The sequence below is a fragment of the Xenopus laevis genome, chromosome 1S (genome assembly GCF_017654675.1).
Source record: "Xenopus laevis strain J_2021 chromosome 1S, Xenopus_laevis_v10.1, whole genome shotgun sequence".
NCBI classification, from domain to species: Eukaryota; Metazoa; Chordata; class Amphibia; order Anura; family Pipidae; genus Xenopus; species Xenopus laevis.
Genome location: NC_054372.1, coordinates 49,114,617 through 49,131,477, shown reverse-complemented (window position 1 = coordinate 49,131,477; position 16,861 = coordinate 49,114,617). Strand labels below are relative to the sequence as shown.

General features: G+C 38.6%; 2 protein-coding genes across 5 annotated transcripts in view; one reads left to right on the top strand and one right to left on the bottom strand.

Annotated features, from left to right (window-relative positions):
- Positions 1 to 395: 395 nt before the first annotated feature.
- Positions 396 to 10,227, top strand: scoc.S (short coiled-coil protein S homeolog). The gene is made up of 4 exons (XM_041579570.1): positions 396 to 481; positions 3,054 to 3,125; positions 4,639 to 4,722; positions 8,635 to 10,227. The coding sequence occupies exons 2-4, from the start codon at positions 3,107 to 3,109 to the stop codon at positions 8,775 to 8,777; spliced, it is 246 nt and encodes an 81-aa protein (XP_041435504.1). The 5' UTR covers positions 396 to 481; positions 3,054 to 3,106; the 3' UTR covers positions 8,778 to 10,227.
- A 2,885-nt stretch (positions 10,228 to 13,112) lies between these two features.
- clgn.S (calmegin S homeolog) overlaps positions 13,113 to 16,861 on the bottom strand; it is a 29,467-nt gene continuing 25,718 nt past the window's right edge. For all 4 annotated transcript variants that reach the window (XM_018243289.2, XM_041579567.1, XM_041579568.1 and 1 more), the window contains one exon: positions 13,113 to 16,300. In XM_018243289.2, coding sequence (XP_018098778.1) covers positions 16,220 to 16,300 — 81 coding nt within the window. In that variant the 3' untranslated portion in view covers positions 13,113 to 16,219. The remainder of the gene's footprint in view (positions 16,301 to 16,861) is intronic.

Genomic DNA, 16,861 nt, shown 5'->3' with positions numbered 1-16,861 from the left:
TGAAGCTTATACTACATTTTCATTTTCGCAACGGTTCCCCTTTAAGGACCGAATTTCTACCAACCCGAGCGTCTACATGCCACACTCTAATCCGATAATCGGCACCATCATAGTAGGAAGAAGTAGTTCCGCCCCATACTCTATACTATACTCCCCATCTATGAATTATTTATACATCGGGTGGGAGGTCCAGCCACATCCGCTACATGTAACATAACAATAAGCCGCTACTGCAACGTCAACCATCTCCCTAACGCCGCTGTGACGTACTTATTACCAGCCCCTTTATCGGCCCTTCTACCCAACAGTCACAGAGGATTGGCTGAAACATTCCTGACCTCTTCTCGTTATTGGTTCGGCGCTGAGAAGAATGAACGTTCCAGTACGTCATCGGGAACGTCAGCGCGTAGAGTGCAAACAACGCACGCTCAGTTCTGTAGCATCTACCTGTCTGTTGGGTGTCGCAGAGGAGGATCCATTGGTTCGTGGTCCTGTATGTATAGATTTGTGTTTATATGATTGTGCTTATTTACGGACGTGCCTTTGTTCCTAGGATAGAGTCTATTCATACAGGAATCATCCTTGTATAGTCAATGACAGCTGCACAGATGTGTGCCCACTGCCTATAGATACAAACAAGCATTAAGGGGCCATAGACTGTGTTAATCGAGTATTTTACTCTTATAATGAAACTGCCATTTGTTTCTATGGATGGGACTCATGGGAGGAGTCTGACAGCTGTCACTCATTCTGTAAAGTCTTAAAGGTGTTGTTCTCCTTTACATTAACTTTTAGTATGATGTAGAGAGTGATATTCTGAGACCATTGGCAATTGGTTTCCATTTTTTTATTATTTGTGTTTTTTGAAGGATTTAACTTTTTATTCAGCAGCTCTCCAGATTGCAGTTTCAGCAATCTGGTTGCTAGGGTCCGAGTTACCTTAGCAACCATGCATTGATTTGAATAAGAGACTGGAATATGAATAGGAGAGGCCTGAGTAGAAAGATGACTAATAACAATAACAGGAAATGTGTAGCCTTATGGAGCATTTGTTTTTAGATGGGGTCAGTGACCCCCATTTAAAAACTCGAAAGAGATAGAAGAGGAAGACAAATAATTAAAAAACTATTAAAAAACTTAAAGGATCAGTAACATACAATTTTTTTTTTTTTTAAAAAAAAAAAATCGTTAGTATAGAACGAAAAAAAACCCACAAAGACATATTAAACTTTTAAATCGCTAAGTCTTTATTAAGAAATAACTTATCGAAACTCCGCTTGCGCTCCCCTTCAGAAAAGGCGACACGGCGACGATCCATCATGCGGTGATCGATTTCTCCTCCCTGGCTATCTCCTATAATGAAAGCAGGGAGGAGAAATCTAGAGCCGCACATTGGATCGCTATTTCTGAAGAGGAGCACAAGCTGAGTTTCGGTAAGTTATTTCTTAATAAAGACTTAGCGATTTAAAAGTTTAATTTGTCCTTGTGTTTTTTGGGTTTTTTTCGTTCTATACTAATGAATTTTTTTTTTTTTTTAAATGATGTTACTGATCCTTTAAGTTAACTTTTAATATGTTATAGAATGGCCAATTCTAAGCAACTTTTCAATTGGTTGTCGTTATTTATTTATTTTTATAGTTTTTTAATTATTTATCTTCTAACGGCAGTTTTTAAATGGGGATCACTGACCCCATCTATAAACAAATGCTCAGTAAGGCTACACATTTGTTGTTTTTACTGGTCCTATAATCCTCATGAAAGGTTTGAGTTATTTAGCTCTTTATTTATCAGCTCTTCAATTTGCATCTGAAGCAATCTGGTAACTAGGGTCCAAATTACCCAACAACCATGCACTGATTTAAATAAGAGACTGGAATATGAATAGGAGTGGCCTGAATAGAAAGATGAGTAATAAAAAGTAACAATAAATGTGTAGCTTTACAGTGCATTTGTTTTTTAGAAGATTCAGCGACACCCATTTGAAAGCTGCAAAGAGACAGAAAAAAGGCAAATAACTATAAAAAATAAATAATGAAAACCAATTGCAAATCTTCTTAGGATTGGCCATTCTATAACATAATAAAAGTTACCTTAAAGGTGAACCACCCCCTTTAACCATGGCTCTCCAATGTCCCTCACACTGGAAAAAAGATGGAGGGCCCATGCTTGCTCATCCTTGCCTTATACAAACCATCCAGTGCAATACAATGGATTGGTCTCAGGCTGAGAGCGTTCTCTGATACATCTAGTCTTTGCTTTGCAGATCATGTGCCAAATCCAACTGTAAGGGTCACCCTCCATGTGCAATTAATTCAGCCTGGCAGCCTCATTTTATTAGAATGGTCCTGGATTCTTTGAAATCTCCTGTCACTGATTACTTAGCATAGCATGGGAAACACTGTCTGTGGCAGACACTTCTGTGTGTAACTGCCCAAGTCTGTTGTAGGCAAAACATTTCCCAAACTAAAGCGCTTTGGTAGTCAAAATACCCCTTACACCAGGGATCCCCAACCCTTTGAACCCATGAGCAACATTCAGAAGTAAAAGGAGTTGGGGAGCAACACAAAAATGTTCTTGGGGTGCCAAATAAGGGCTTTGATTGGCCATTTGGTAGCCCCTAGGTGGATTGTCAGCCTACATTGAGGTTCTTTTTGGCAGTGCACCTTGTTTTTATGCAACTAAAACTTCAAGCCTGGAATTCAATAATAAGCTCCTGCTTTGAGGCCACTGGGAGCAACATCCAGGGGGTTGGAGAGCAACATGTTGCTCACGAGCTACTGGTTGGGGATCACTGCCTTACACCATAGGCCAGGCATGTCCAAAGTGCGGCCCGTTTTCAAATTTACACCGGCCCTCAGCCTCCGTCATGAAATTAATAATAATGAGGCCCCCCAGCACAGTGCAAACAGGAATTCCATAGCAGTAATATTAAGGCACATTAATGAAATGATCTGCCACTTGGTCTATACTGCTGCCTGTGTGCTGAAGGTGTTAGTAATAGACACGTACTATGTGCACTTATTGACTTTTCTCTTTTCCCCCCCAATCCTTAGATTTCCGTAAATTGCATTTGCACTTGATTCCTCTGGTTTCCCCCGTTGCTGTTATGGACTCTGACATGGACGGTAAGTTCAGCAGTTTTTTTGTTCACGGATCCGCACACACACAAATTTCTGCAGTGGGGAAAGTTCCCCCTCTTTTTTATTGTTTTATATCACCAACATCAACGTTTCAGGGGTACAGCCTCCCTTTATCAGGATGGTAAGTTGCATGCTGCATTTAAAAATGAATTCCAACAGGAGTCAATAGTATCAGACTAGCTTCACAACAGCTCAGGTGCAGTGTTATAACAAACCAATCCATTGTCATGTTTCCAATTGAATCACAATATTATTGGCAGTTTTATTGCTATAGTCTCTACATCATGCGTTATTTCTCGCCACCCTCAGTAACTTCTTCTTTTTTTTTTTAAAGTATGCAAAGCTAGATTAGGCATGTTAGGTCTCTTTTACAAAGAGAGTGCAAATTACCTGTGTTTAGGATAGATGTTCACTCAAACCTTGTTTTCTAAATAGCTGAGGACCCAACACATGATTGTAGGCTATAATTTTGCTTTTGGGGCTCCTTGATTTACTTCCCATTGCCTTTGATGGATGATTCTTTCATTTTGCTTGTTTCTATAGGTATGGGACCTGTTCTTCAGAATGCTCAGAATCTGTGTTTTTTTGGATGAGGGATCTTTCTCTACCATAAAATCATTTAAAGGAAAACTATACCCCCAAAATGAACACTTAAGCAACAGATAGTTCATATCATATTAAGTGGCATATTAAAGAATCTCCCCAAACTGGAATATATATTTAACTAAATCTTGCCCTTTTACATCTCTTGCCTTGAGCCACCATTTTGTGTTGGTCTGTGTGCTGCTCCAGAGATCACCTGACCAGAAATACTACAACTCTAACTGTAACAGGAAGAAGTGTGGAAGCAAAAGACACAACACTGTCTGTTAATTGGCTCATGTGACCTAACATGTATGGTTTGTTGGTATGTTTGTGAGTACAGTGAATCCTACGCTCTCAGGGGCGGCCCTTATTTTTTAAAATGGCAATTTTCTATTTATGATTACCCAAAGGCACATACTACTAGAAAAGTATATTATTATGAAAATGGTTTATGTACATGAAGCAGGGGTTTACATATGAGCTGTTTTATGCAATATCCTTTTATAGAGACCTACATTGTTTGGGGGGTATAGTTTTCCTTTAAACATTTAATAAACCCAATAGGATTGTTTTTTCTTCAATAAGGATCAATTATATCTTACTTGAGATCAAGTACAAGGTTCTGTTTTATTATTACAGAGAAAAAGGAAATCACTTTTAACATTTTGATTTGTTTGCTTAAAATGGAGTATATGGGAGATGGGGATCCCGTAATTCGGAGCTTTCTGGGTAATGGGTTTTCGGATAATGGATCCTATACCTGTACCAGTTTTTGTATTCAGATGCCTCAAAAACTGTAGTCCCTATACAAAACAGAGCTGTGCAAAAATAATCTAATTTTTAGATCAGATATATCTCATACTATTACTTTTTGTTAGTTAGTTTAACACTGTTGATTTTTCTTTCTTAACAGCTCTTGATTTGGAAAATCAAATTGAACTTGAAGAAAAGACTCGGCTTATCAACCAAGTTTTGGAGCTTCAGCACACCTTAGAAGGTACAACACTGTTTAACCCTTACTTGGCATGGAATCATTCCATAGTTCAACAATACGTGATAGATCACTAGGAAGCTCTGTGGGTCACTTTCTTTTAAAGGAGAGGTAAAGTTAGAATCACTAGGTAGTTCCAATTGGCACCCCCTTTCCTTATATCCTGGCCCAGTGCTGATGAAATATGAGCCAAGTACTATGTAGTAGCACAATAGCACAATCTTCTTCCATTTGTTCAATCTTTTTTTCAGCCCCTGGACAGGTTTACGCATCTTTCTAACGTTAACCCAACTGAATGAGCTTATGCCAAAAAGCAAGGTCATTTCCCCTTTAATAAAGGAAACATAAGAAATTTGTTGACTTGCGTTTTCTTTATATACTTAAAGTTAATGCATTAATGCATGTAAGTATTTTAAAAGTGATTTTGGAATGTAAGGCTTTTGTAAGCTTCATTAATTTCATCATTCTGTCTCACCAGTGAGCTTTATAGCTATTTATAGATGGGCTATGCATCTCATTTAGATTACTCAGCATTGTTTTGCTGAATTGGAGATGCTACACTTATTGTCGTATTTGTGGGTAGATTGTGGGCTCTTCGGCAGTTTGCAAGTCAATGGAATAGATCTGTTATAGTCATGGATTTGCAAGGTGAGTGTTTAGGAAACCTGAGTTTGTACTATTTTTTTAAGATACAAGACACTTTACCTTCCTTTGGAAAATATAATTACCGGTATATGTGCATTTTAGGAACTCTTTGCACAGCATGGCTGCCAAACGGATCTTTCTACTGTAGATTGACTAGCCAAATCCAATGGAATTTTATCACATGCTTGATACTAAAATCTGATGTTAATAAAGTCTATAGTCCATTGTACAGGTATGGGACCTGTTATCCAGAATGCTCGGGACCTGGGGTTTTCTAGATTAATTAATTTAAATATGAATTTGAGTCCCAGGAAAATTAGGTGTCCCCAAAGTCCAGCAATTCTTAGGTTCTCCTCTGCCAAATCAAAAATTATTTTCTTTAATAACCGGATTGCTGTGTTCCTCCAAAAGACAAAGTTTCTCGAGGATGGTGGAAACAGAAATGATTATATAGTGTAGTATTTCAGTGTAAAGGTACCTTTCCGATCGCTCAAGGAAGAAGCCGCTTAGGCGAAACGCGTTAGCGAGACCACACTTGTGAGTTGCAGAAGCACCCTTTGGCAAGACGGATTGAGCTCTGAGGGACGCCGGGGAGCCATAGTGACATTGGGGACTTACACTGAAACTTTTAAAGTGATAACCAAGATCTCGTTTGTGAGTGTGTTTTTATTATTTATTAAAAAGTTTTAAAGCGTTTCTGCACACGCTGTTTTTCTCTTCACCTAAGTAACGAAGGAGGAGTTCAAGTACGGAAAGGATTTCAACATTTATCTATGCCCATTTCGACTCACGTCTTGTGAGTATTCTATACCACTGGAGACACTAGGAATCCAGCGGTTTGCTGCTATTTCCCTTTACCCATTCAAAAGTTACGTGTCCAAAGAATTTCATTATTGGGGATTCTGTATGGTCGGAGTATGTGTTAATTGTAACTGCACTATAAGAATAATAGGCAACACATATTGGTGTGAGGTCTTTTTAACACATGCATGTCAGATGCTAATTGATATGTGTGGAGTGTTAATCAGAAGGTGTTAAACAATAAGGCACTTAACTCACAAAGGGTGAGATATCTTTACACTGAAATACTACACTATATAATCATTTCTGTTTCCTCCATCCTCGAGAAACGTTGTTTTTTTTGGAGGAACACAGCAATCTGGTTATTAAAGAAAAGAATCTTAATCTTAAAGTTTAATCTTGTAATTTGGATCTTCATACCTTAAAGGGATACTGTCATGGGGAAAAAAAATCAGTTAATAGTGCTGCTCCAGCAGAATACTGCACTGAAATCCATTTCTCAAAAGAGCAAACAGATTTTTTTTATATTCAATTTTGAAATCTGACATGGGGCTAGACATATTGTCAATTTCCCAGCTGCCCCAAGTCATGTGACTTGTGCTCTAATAAACTTCAATCACTCTTTACTGCTGTACTGCAAAGTTGAGTGATATCACCCCCCTCCCTCCCCCCCCCCAGCAGCCAAACAAAAGAACAATGGGAAGGTAACCAGATAACAGCTCCCTAACACAAGATAACAGCTGCCTGGTAGATCTAAGAACAACACTCAATAGTAAAAACCCATGTCCCACTGAGATTCCTTCAGTTACATTGAGAAGGAAAAACAGCAGCCTGCCAGAAAGCATTTCTCTCCTAAAGTGCAGGCTGAAGTCACATGACGGGGGGCAGCTGGGAAATTGACAATGTCTAGCCGCATGTCAGATTTCAAAATTGAATATAAAAAAATCTGTTTGCTCTTTTGAGAAATGGATTTCAGTGCAGAATTCTGCTGGAGCAGCACTATTAACTGATGTGTTTTGAAAAAAACATGTTTTCTGATGACAGGATCCCTTTAAGTCTACTAGAAGATCATGTAAGCATTATATAAACTCAATAGGCTGGTTTTGCTTCCAATAAGGATTAATTATATCTTAATTGGGATCAAGTACAAGGTACTGTTTTATTATTTCAGAGAAAAAGGGAATAATTTTGAAAAATGTGGATTACTGGTATTTGAGGAGATGGGCTTTCTGGATAACTGGTTTCTGGATAACTGATCCCATACCAGTACAGAAAGCTGTTTTGGACAAACTATTAAGAAATAATACACTTGAAAGATTTGTGTTCCACACATTTGGCCAAGTTAGGCATGTTTACACCAATAAGAGGAACATGAGAGTGTTATGATGACGTTAAGAAGCATATAAAATGTTTGGGCTCTACTTGTTAATCGATGTCTCAAGGGGACAAGATGTGGTTAAACTCAGGTCAGTCCCAGGTACAGTCGCTCTGTGTCTTTTATGTTACCAGTAGAACACACATTGGTAATTGGAACAGCAGAGCTGCCCCCCAATAGACCTATAAAAATGGATTCTCCGGAAATCTTTCGGTTTAGTCTGGTTAAAGGCATATTATGCTCATTCAGCCTGCATTTAAAATGTTATCTGGTTACAAGAAGCAAGGGTATATTTTTACTGTTAAAGGAAATTCAAAGCCTTGAAATAATTGAATGTAAAAATTTGGTCATTAATTTTTTTTTCTAGTTCTTAAAGGGGAACTCCTGCTTCCAAACGAGGCCCACATAACACAGAAACCCCTAATATACCCATCACAGTTACCTGTTTCATCTCTTTCTGCATCATTTGAAATCCTGGCAGGGAAGGAGGGACTAAACACTGATGTTACAAATTGTAACAACTTCTCCACAGCTTACAGACAGCATGCAGGAACTACATAACCCACAATGCATTGCACTGTTCCTTTCCTTATTGAAATCACATGTGCAGGGAATTGTGGGGTTTGGAGGATGCAGGCTAAGGACAGATGGTTGCTGATACAAAGTAACAGTAGTCAGCCAGCTCAGCAAAGTAGTCAGACAGATAAGAATGAGAGCAAGGGCTAGGCTTAGGGAACTGTTGCTATTCAGCTAATATCTTAAAAACTAGAAAATAATTATGTAAATTGTAAAAGTGGTTAGAAGAGCAATCTAAACAATTTTACATTGTTAACAGGGTTAAATTTAACAGGTTTAATGGGGTTAAGTTTCTATCAAGACCATCTAATGCTTGTATTCCAGGTAAGTTTGTGCACCTTTCCTGCAGTCATTCAAATTGCTGCATCGTTTCTAGGGAAGGTGGATCCCTAACAACCAGGTGGCTGTTTTTAAATTCCAAACTGAATACCTGCAGTGTTTAAATAATAATACTGCTCTGTGACTTGTGCAAAGGCCACTTATTAATATGGCTTGTTTTCTTGTACTGTGTTCCCATACAGATCTCTCTGCTCGCGTCGATGCCGTTAAAGAAGAAAACCTCAAACTAAAATCAGAAAATCAGGTTCTGGGCCAGTACATCGAGAATCTCATGTCTGCTTCCAGTGTGTTCCAAACAACAGACACAAAGAGCAAGAGGAAGTAATTGGCTGTTCCATTATCATGGCTTCTCATGGGCTACATTTTCTTTTATTTCAACCAGGGTCTGGTTACCATAGAAGTGCATTCACTAAACTAGTGCTAGCTGTAATGTTGTACAATAGACCAGTGTGTAAACTGCACTACTGAAAATGGTCCTTGGATGCCCATCATGTATCCAGGACCTGGGCATAAATTATTTTGAGATGGAGATGTAAGATATCACTGTGTGCTCTCTGCAATAGTAAAACATTAGGATTATGTTTACGGGGGATGGATCAGATATTTACACAGAATCCGATTGTGGGTTACGCTCAAGAGAGACATTAATTTGCCTCCTAGCTGTGTATCTATCTTCAGCTCCCAGTTTACCATACAGAAACTACGTTTATTTGATATAATGAAGGGTGGAAAGCTGTGCTGTGTTTTGAGCATGTTCTTTCTTTTCTGAGTTTTTACTTGTTCATTCTTCCTTTTCCTTATTCTATTGTCATGTAACCTTCCATGTAAAACAAAGTACAAGCTGCAGATTTGCATCATCACACATGCTGAAAGTATACAATGTATTCTGTTAATCAGAAAGGTGATTGGCTATCAGCTCAGACATGATGGTAACCTGTAGTGCTCACAGGCATTAAGGATCCTAAAAAATCAGTTGTGATGCATCTAATAGTGATCAATTGGCAGAAGAAGGAATTATTTATCCCTAGAGGGATCCCACAGACGGATCCGCCATCCATGTTTATAATTCTGCTGCCATCTGTTGGATAACAATTTAAATTGCTCAGTGGCTTTTAGGAGTATCTCTCAAATACAGCTCAGTGGCCATATTAGTCGATCCTCTGTGATTGTATCTTACAACGTGTTACATGGAATGATTATTATCAGTATTTTCAGCTCCAAGAAATGAGCAATTTTACAATATTCGTATGTGCATGTGTCTGTATGTGTTGAGCAATTGTTTAGAGAGCAAGAGTAGACTGCTTCATCTAATTTCATTCTGCATTTATGTTCATGGCTGCCAACCAACCCAGATCTTCAGTGTCTGATGACGGCTTAGTAGAGCAGAGAGTATATTACCAATTCAAAAGAAGCATAAGGTAAAAGACTGTGCTGTAGTAGCCAGAAGCATCTGCTTTCATATCTTTTTAGTGCCAGTGATACTTTGTGTTTCCATTCCCTTCATAATTTGCTGCACTAAGCCACAGTGAACCATCCATGTTTTATACCAGGCTTTTTCACACAAGCCAAATATCTCTGGTGTAAAGGTGGTGGGGGAGTAATATGGAGCCAAATATGGTGCCAGATGACTACAGTATGTTGTTTATAATATTGCAGTGACACAGTAACTGAACAAAATAACGGTTATTGAGATATGTTTGCACCTATAATGTTTCTAATTTATTTTAGATGTTTATGTTAATGAAATAAAAACCTTTTTATTTTGTTTGCTTTAATGAGTTTTGTCATATTTCTCAGTAGATTATAGGGTTTCTTCCTATGTCTTTGTTTCAGCATTGTAGTCAAAGGTTCTCTCCAAAAAATAAGTGACAATAACCAAGCGCAGACTATACTAGGAGCAAGTGTCAAAGAGCCACAAAGGGCTTGCAAACTAAGGGGCCGATTCACTAACTTCGAGTGAAGGATTCGAAGTAAAAAAACTTAGAATTTTTGTGCTCCTCGACTATCGAATTGGCGTAAATTCGCCTGAGTAGAATTCGAATAGATCGAGCGCAAAAACGCTGCGACTATTCGCCATTCGATAGTCGAAGTACTGGATCGAGCGCAAAAACGCTGCGACTATTCGCCCATTCGATAGTCGAAGTACTGTCTCTTTTAAAAATACTTCGATTGCCTACTTCGCCACCTAAAACCTACCGAATTGCTTTAAAAGCCTATGGGCTTGTTTTCCAAGTTTTTGATCGAATAGAAAGGCATTCGATCGAATGAAAATCCTTCGAGCGAATATTCGATCGACCGCCTATTCGCGAATTCGACTATTCGCCAGTGCGTAAATTCGCCCGAATTGCCTATTCGATTCTATTCCCCAGTCGAATTTCAAGGGATTTAACCCCTCGAAATTCGACCCTTGATGAATTTGCCCCTAAATGTAAAGTTTTCCTGGAATGTATTGCAGTATGTTTTTTTAGAAGCATCTTCTCATCTAAAAGCTTCTGCACCTGCACAGCCAATAACCCCCTGCCAATCAGAAGGCTGCTAACATAAAGTGTTCAAAAGAACTGTGTCCAAAAAGAATGTGAGGATCTCCAATAATGAAAAAACAAATATAAAAATGTAACGCGTTTCGTGCCTATTGGGGCACTTACTCACAGCCTATGAGTAAGTGCCCCAATAGGCACGAAACGCGTTAGGTTTTATGTCCTAATACATTTTTCTACTTTTTATATTTCTTTTTTCATTATTGGAGATCCTCACATTCTTTTTGGACACAGTACTTTTGATCTTGCACCTTGGGACTGAGGTGAATTTTGAGTGTTTTCTCCTTTATTCTTTACTACAATTTTGTATTTTTGATCCAATATTTATTTATTGAGTGGTACCATTGATATTTGTTACAATGTGGCAGTAGCACAAACCCTGTTTCTATAACATAAAGTGTTCCCCAAGCTGACTTGTCGGGCTAAATTTGCACTATACAACATCACTATGAAACCTTTATGGTGCTCTAACAGGGAAAAACATTGCCTGCTGACATGGACATTCTTTATATAGAAAGCAGCCTGTTGGCTTGTGTATGGGTTTAAAACAATGAACTACTCCATCACTATCATGGTTTGGCCAGATGTTGATTGGGCTGGGCTAACAATCATCAACATCATCATCAACTGGCCTATGGATGTGGATGGAGATTAGTGTCTCTGTGGATGCCTTGACCTTGGCCTTATTTGGCCCACCACTTGGGCTGCCATCCATGTTTAGAATTATGCTGCCATCTGTTGGATAACAATTAAAATGGCTCAGTGGCTTTGAGGAGCATCTCTCTAATACAGCAAAATTATGAAATTCTGTTAAAATTACTTATGCATATATAACTATTCGTTCCTAGTTTTTATTGCAAAAAAAGTCTTTATTATGGCTTAATTATAAATACACAGTCTATCTCATTGATACTGGAGATGTATCTGCACTCAAGTGTTAGTTTACTAGAGCAGTAGTAGAACCCCTGATTTAACGTACCCTTATTTTGTGTTTTCCAGGATTTTACATTGTTTTTCCATGGTCCCTTCATGTTCTAATGCATTTTAATAGGAGTATTTCCCAGGTTTTAAGTTTTGTTTTCCCGGGTTTTGTCAGTTTATCGCCCTTCTCCCTTGTCAATGGCTCTAAACCTTTTAGTGTTTGAAGTGGCCACTTGTTATTACAAATGTCCAAGGAACCTTAATGAAGACAAAAGAGATCCTGTAATGCCCTAGACATGAGCCCACCCTAAAATGAATGTTGCATGCCCCTCAAATGTCTGGGGAAAAATTTTAACCCAAAAAAAGTTCAATAGCTAGGAATTTTGCAGGCAATCCCACTTAAAAAAAAGGAAAAGTTGCCAGCGTTTTTACAACTTTAATGCATTTCCGGCAGGATATGATGTCACTGAAATAAGATTGAGGAGGATGTTGCTTCATTTTATCAGTTCGTCTGGTCTGAGGTGGCGAAGGAAACTCTGGTTAAAGAGGTAACGTTCAGTAAAATTCACATTTTGGTGAATTTGCCAAATAATGACCGTTTGCCAGAGCAAGAAGTCGCCTGGCGATAGGGTGCGAAATAACACTAGCGACAGTCTCTTTCACTAGCGCATTGTCCTCTATGCTTGTTAATGAATTGGCGTTGTCACTGCGGGTGGGATTTCTGGTGAATTGATGGTAGCGTTCACTACTTCACCCTTTAGTAAAGGATATTTCAGGGCATGTGCTTATATTCAAGCTGAGAAACAGGCCAGTGTGCAAGTACCCTAAGGGCATAACACACTGCAAAGGCTTTTATTTTGCACTCTGAACCCCATCTTTACAAATGGGGCCCAGTGTCTCAATGGTGAGCTTGATGATGTTTGGGTGCACTCAGTATCTGCACTGCACACAATATACATTCCAGGTAGAGCCCAGACCTTCATGGTAGAGCTGGGTTCTAAATAAAACCTGAAATGTATCAAATGTAACAGTTTCTCTGCTAAAGCAAAGGGAGAGGTTTGATGGTTCTGCTGCTGAGCAGTGTTCCCTATTGGAAGTAACAGATCATAGACATAAGAGAACTTGCCCAACTGCCAAGCCATTCTGTGTCCCCAAGGGGAAGAAAACAAACAACACAAGTGCATAAATAGGGGACAACATTGTTAACGGTTGTAATAAATATTTATTTAAAACCACTGGCTTATGTGGTAGGTATCGTTTGGACTAAATCATGGGGCACCTAGGATTGAATTAGAAGCTGTGTGTTGCTAAACTGGGAAACAGGCTGCACAATGGATATGTATAATTAAACTGACATCCTTATACAATACACATACATATAATTCTGGCAGAATCTAAAGATGTAACAACAAAATTATTCATATCAGTATACAACACTGCGGGCCATTGACAGCATCATATTAGCTCATTGTAGCACCACTGATATAAATAAACATACTGGCTGGTAACAGAAATCCTTGGGAATTATGACACATTTATCTATTATAAGAAACAGTAGCAAAACCTTTGTCCTTCAGCTGTTACTGTTAGCAGCTGTTAATTCAGCAAGTTGGAAACTGTAATTAATAAAATGGGTGGGCTATAGTTGGACATTCACTGTACTGATTGGTCGCCACTGTATCCATTAGAATCCACTGGAATCTATTAGATATGACTATTGTGCTTATATTTTTTTCCAAATACTTGAAACAATAATATGTGTATTAGCACCACAAGAAATAAAAATAAGGGTGCAATAGTATGATAAATGCAGCTTCCAGCATGGCGCCTCTATCCATAGCAGTCACTGGTACTCATTTCATAACCTATAAATAGTGACGGGCGTATCATCGGCAAAAAATTCGCAAAACAACAAATTTTTACATGTGCGACTTTTTTGTCCAAATGCAGTAAAGTAAATGGGCGTCAAAATAATTTTGACGCACGACAATTTTCATATGATCGACTTTTTTAGCCAGCAAATTTTCATAGCAGTTTCGCAAACTATTTGCAGATGGCGAAATGCGGAAATTTCCCGCAAATCCATGCCTGGCGAATAAATTCGACCATCACTACCTACAACAGTTATGTAATTAGCCTTAGTTTTACACACAGCAGCCAATTAGAGATGAGCGTTGGTTGGTTTAATGCAGTTCCAATAATGAGAGCAAATGCCTGCCTGTTTGATTGGGATCCCTTACTTCCATATTAGTAAGTGGGCATGAAAATTTATTCGGTAAACGCAAATTTGCGGCGAATTCCAGCGATTCGCGAAAATTCACGAGCGTCCAAAAAAATGGACGCTGGCATCTGTTTTTTTTGGACGCCAGCGCATTTTCATCACCGAATGTGCGCTGGTGTCAAAAAATGGATGCTGGTGTCAAAAAACAGACGCCGGCACTGTTTCCCGGCCCAAATTCGTCCATCACTATGAAAGACCCCTCCTGTGTGGATTAATTTATTGGGCCCATCATGGCCACCTCTGTGAGTAGACAAAGTGGGTTTGTTTTACTGCTCAGAAATACACTTCTACACAAGGTGTATGTAAAATCCTTATTATAAGGCACTACAACCTGTGGCTCTCCAGCTGTTAAGCCACTGCCTTGGCCACTAGTCCCAAAGAGAAAAGGCTTAGCTGATGAACGTTCTAGTTCAGTAATAAAAAGGGGTGTATCAGTCAAAGCTGAACAGACTGTGACAGAGGAGAACTCAAAATATCCGATATATACAAGAGAATTGAACAGTGGCGTTCTCTGGTGGGCTGTGCCTGTTCACCCTTTAATAAATTGCCCCATAGAGTGACAAGTTGCATATTCAGGATTCCTCATGTAGAACAGAAATAAAACATAGGAAAATATAGGAAATGGACTGTGCAAAACAATTACAAGGTAGGGAGCTGACCATGTATATTTTTGAGTGCTGCATTAACCCCCACACATACCAACAATAGCCTAGGTGTACTTTAACTGGCAGCCAAGAGAAGTACTAATTCCCCTGCCAACCTCAAGTGAGATACTTGTATGCAAGGTTCCCTTAAATAAAGTCAGAGTGCAAACAGTTATTAATAGATGTGTTTAAATGTGAGAGTGCCCTATGTACACCCGAGGCAGCTCCTGACTATAGAACCTGTCCAACCTTTACATACACTGCACCTCCTGCAGAGAAACATGAAGCAATGACTGCCGTCCTTCATGTAAAATAAAAAGTAGGGTGGTACATATCAGAAGTCTGGAGCAGTTGTGGAACCAAAGTAAAGGTCTCCAAATAGGCAGAAATATATACATATATACAGTATATACAGGTATGAAACCTGTTATCCAGAATGTTCGGGATCTGGACCTTTCTGGATAATGGATTATTCCATAATTTGGATTAAATTTGGATTTATAAAGTCTAAAGAAAATAATGGTTTTGCTTACAATAAGGATTAATTATATCTTAGTTTGGATCAAGTACAAGTTACTGTTTTATTATTACAGAGAAAAAGGAAATCATTTTTAAAAATTTGTCTATGGGAGACGGCCTTTCCATAATATATATATATATATATATATATATATATATATATATATATATATATATATATATATATATATATATATATATATATATATAAATATAAATAGCTGGCCTCCACAGTTCAGATTATTTGATCAAGTTGCAGGAAAACGAATAATTGTAATAAGTGGATATCTATATAAAACTGACATAAAGTCTAATGATTTGTGGGGTTTTTTTCACTAGAAACAACCTTACATGTGTTTCCAATGTATATTATATGCAGTTGGCTCTGTAGAGATAGACATCTGTATCAATTCCATATTTGTTCTTTCTCTGGTTAGACATGATGGAAGAAGCTGGTTAAATGGGGTGCAAGATATCAGGTCTAAATGGGGTGCAAGATATCAGGTCTAAATGGGGTGCAAGATATCAGGTATAAATGGGATGCAAGATATCAGGTCTAAATGGGGTGCAAGATATCAGGTCTAAATGGGGTGCAAGATATCAGGTCTAAATGGGGTGCAAGATATCAGGTCTAAATGGGGTGCAAGATATCAGGTCTAAATGGGGTGCAAGATATCAGGTCTAAATGGGGTGCAAGATATCAGGTCTAAATGGGGTGAAAGATATCAGGTCTAAATGGGGTGCAAGATATCAGGTCTAAATGGGGTGCATAAGATACCAGGTATAAAAAGAGATTTGACTTGAAGCCTTTGGAGAACATCAGGGGGATATCGCTATATTAAAAAATGAGAGGGATGTGGAGATGTTAATCTTTTCGTACTCGTCTTTTGCGGAGAGACTTCTTCACTTCTTCGCCTGACCCTGTGCTTTCATCTGATTCTTTTATCTGCAGAATTAATAGGAGTCCTTGTTAGTGGAAATAAGGTAAATCCAGAGGCAAGAGACAGAACTATCTGTATATCTAAGCACACATCTCCCACCGCTCTCATATGGACTAACAATGACATAATGCAGCATGTACGGTCACTTAGCAGATTGCTCTTTGCAAGACAAGGTGTATCAATACAGATTTGAAAATGAATGCTAATAATCACATGTGATAAAAACTGTTGGAATAAAAGCAAAACCCATGGAATCTATGGCTAGTGTAAAATTACAAAACTTACAGTAGTTCAGCACAGGATACAGAGAGGAAGGCCTGATCATACTCAGTAAGCTTTAGCCATACAGGGGGTGAGTGCATATTCATTATCTGCAACTAGAAGGCCAGCAGTTATGTGAATACACAGTTTATTGTTACCTTTGTGTCCATAAGGCTCTCTGCACAATGATTTTACCATCAGTACCTTCATTTTCCATCTGCGCTGTATGATTACTTGTTTGCATGTGGGTTCCCCTGGTGGTTGTGTGATAGCACTACATACAAGTATTTATAAGGGGACCATCC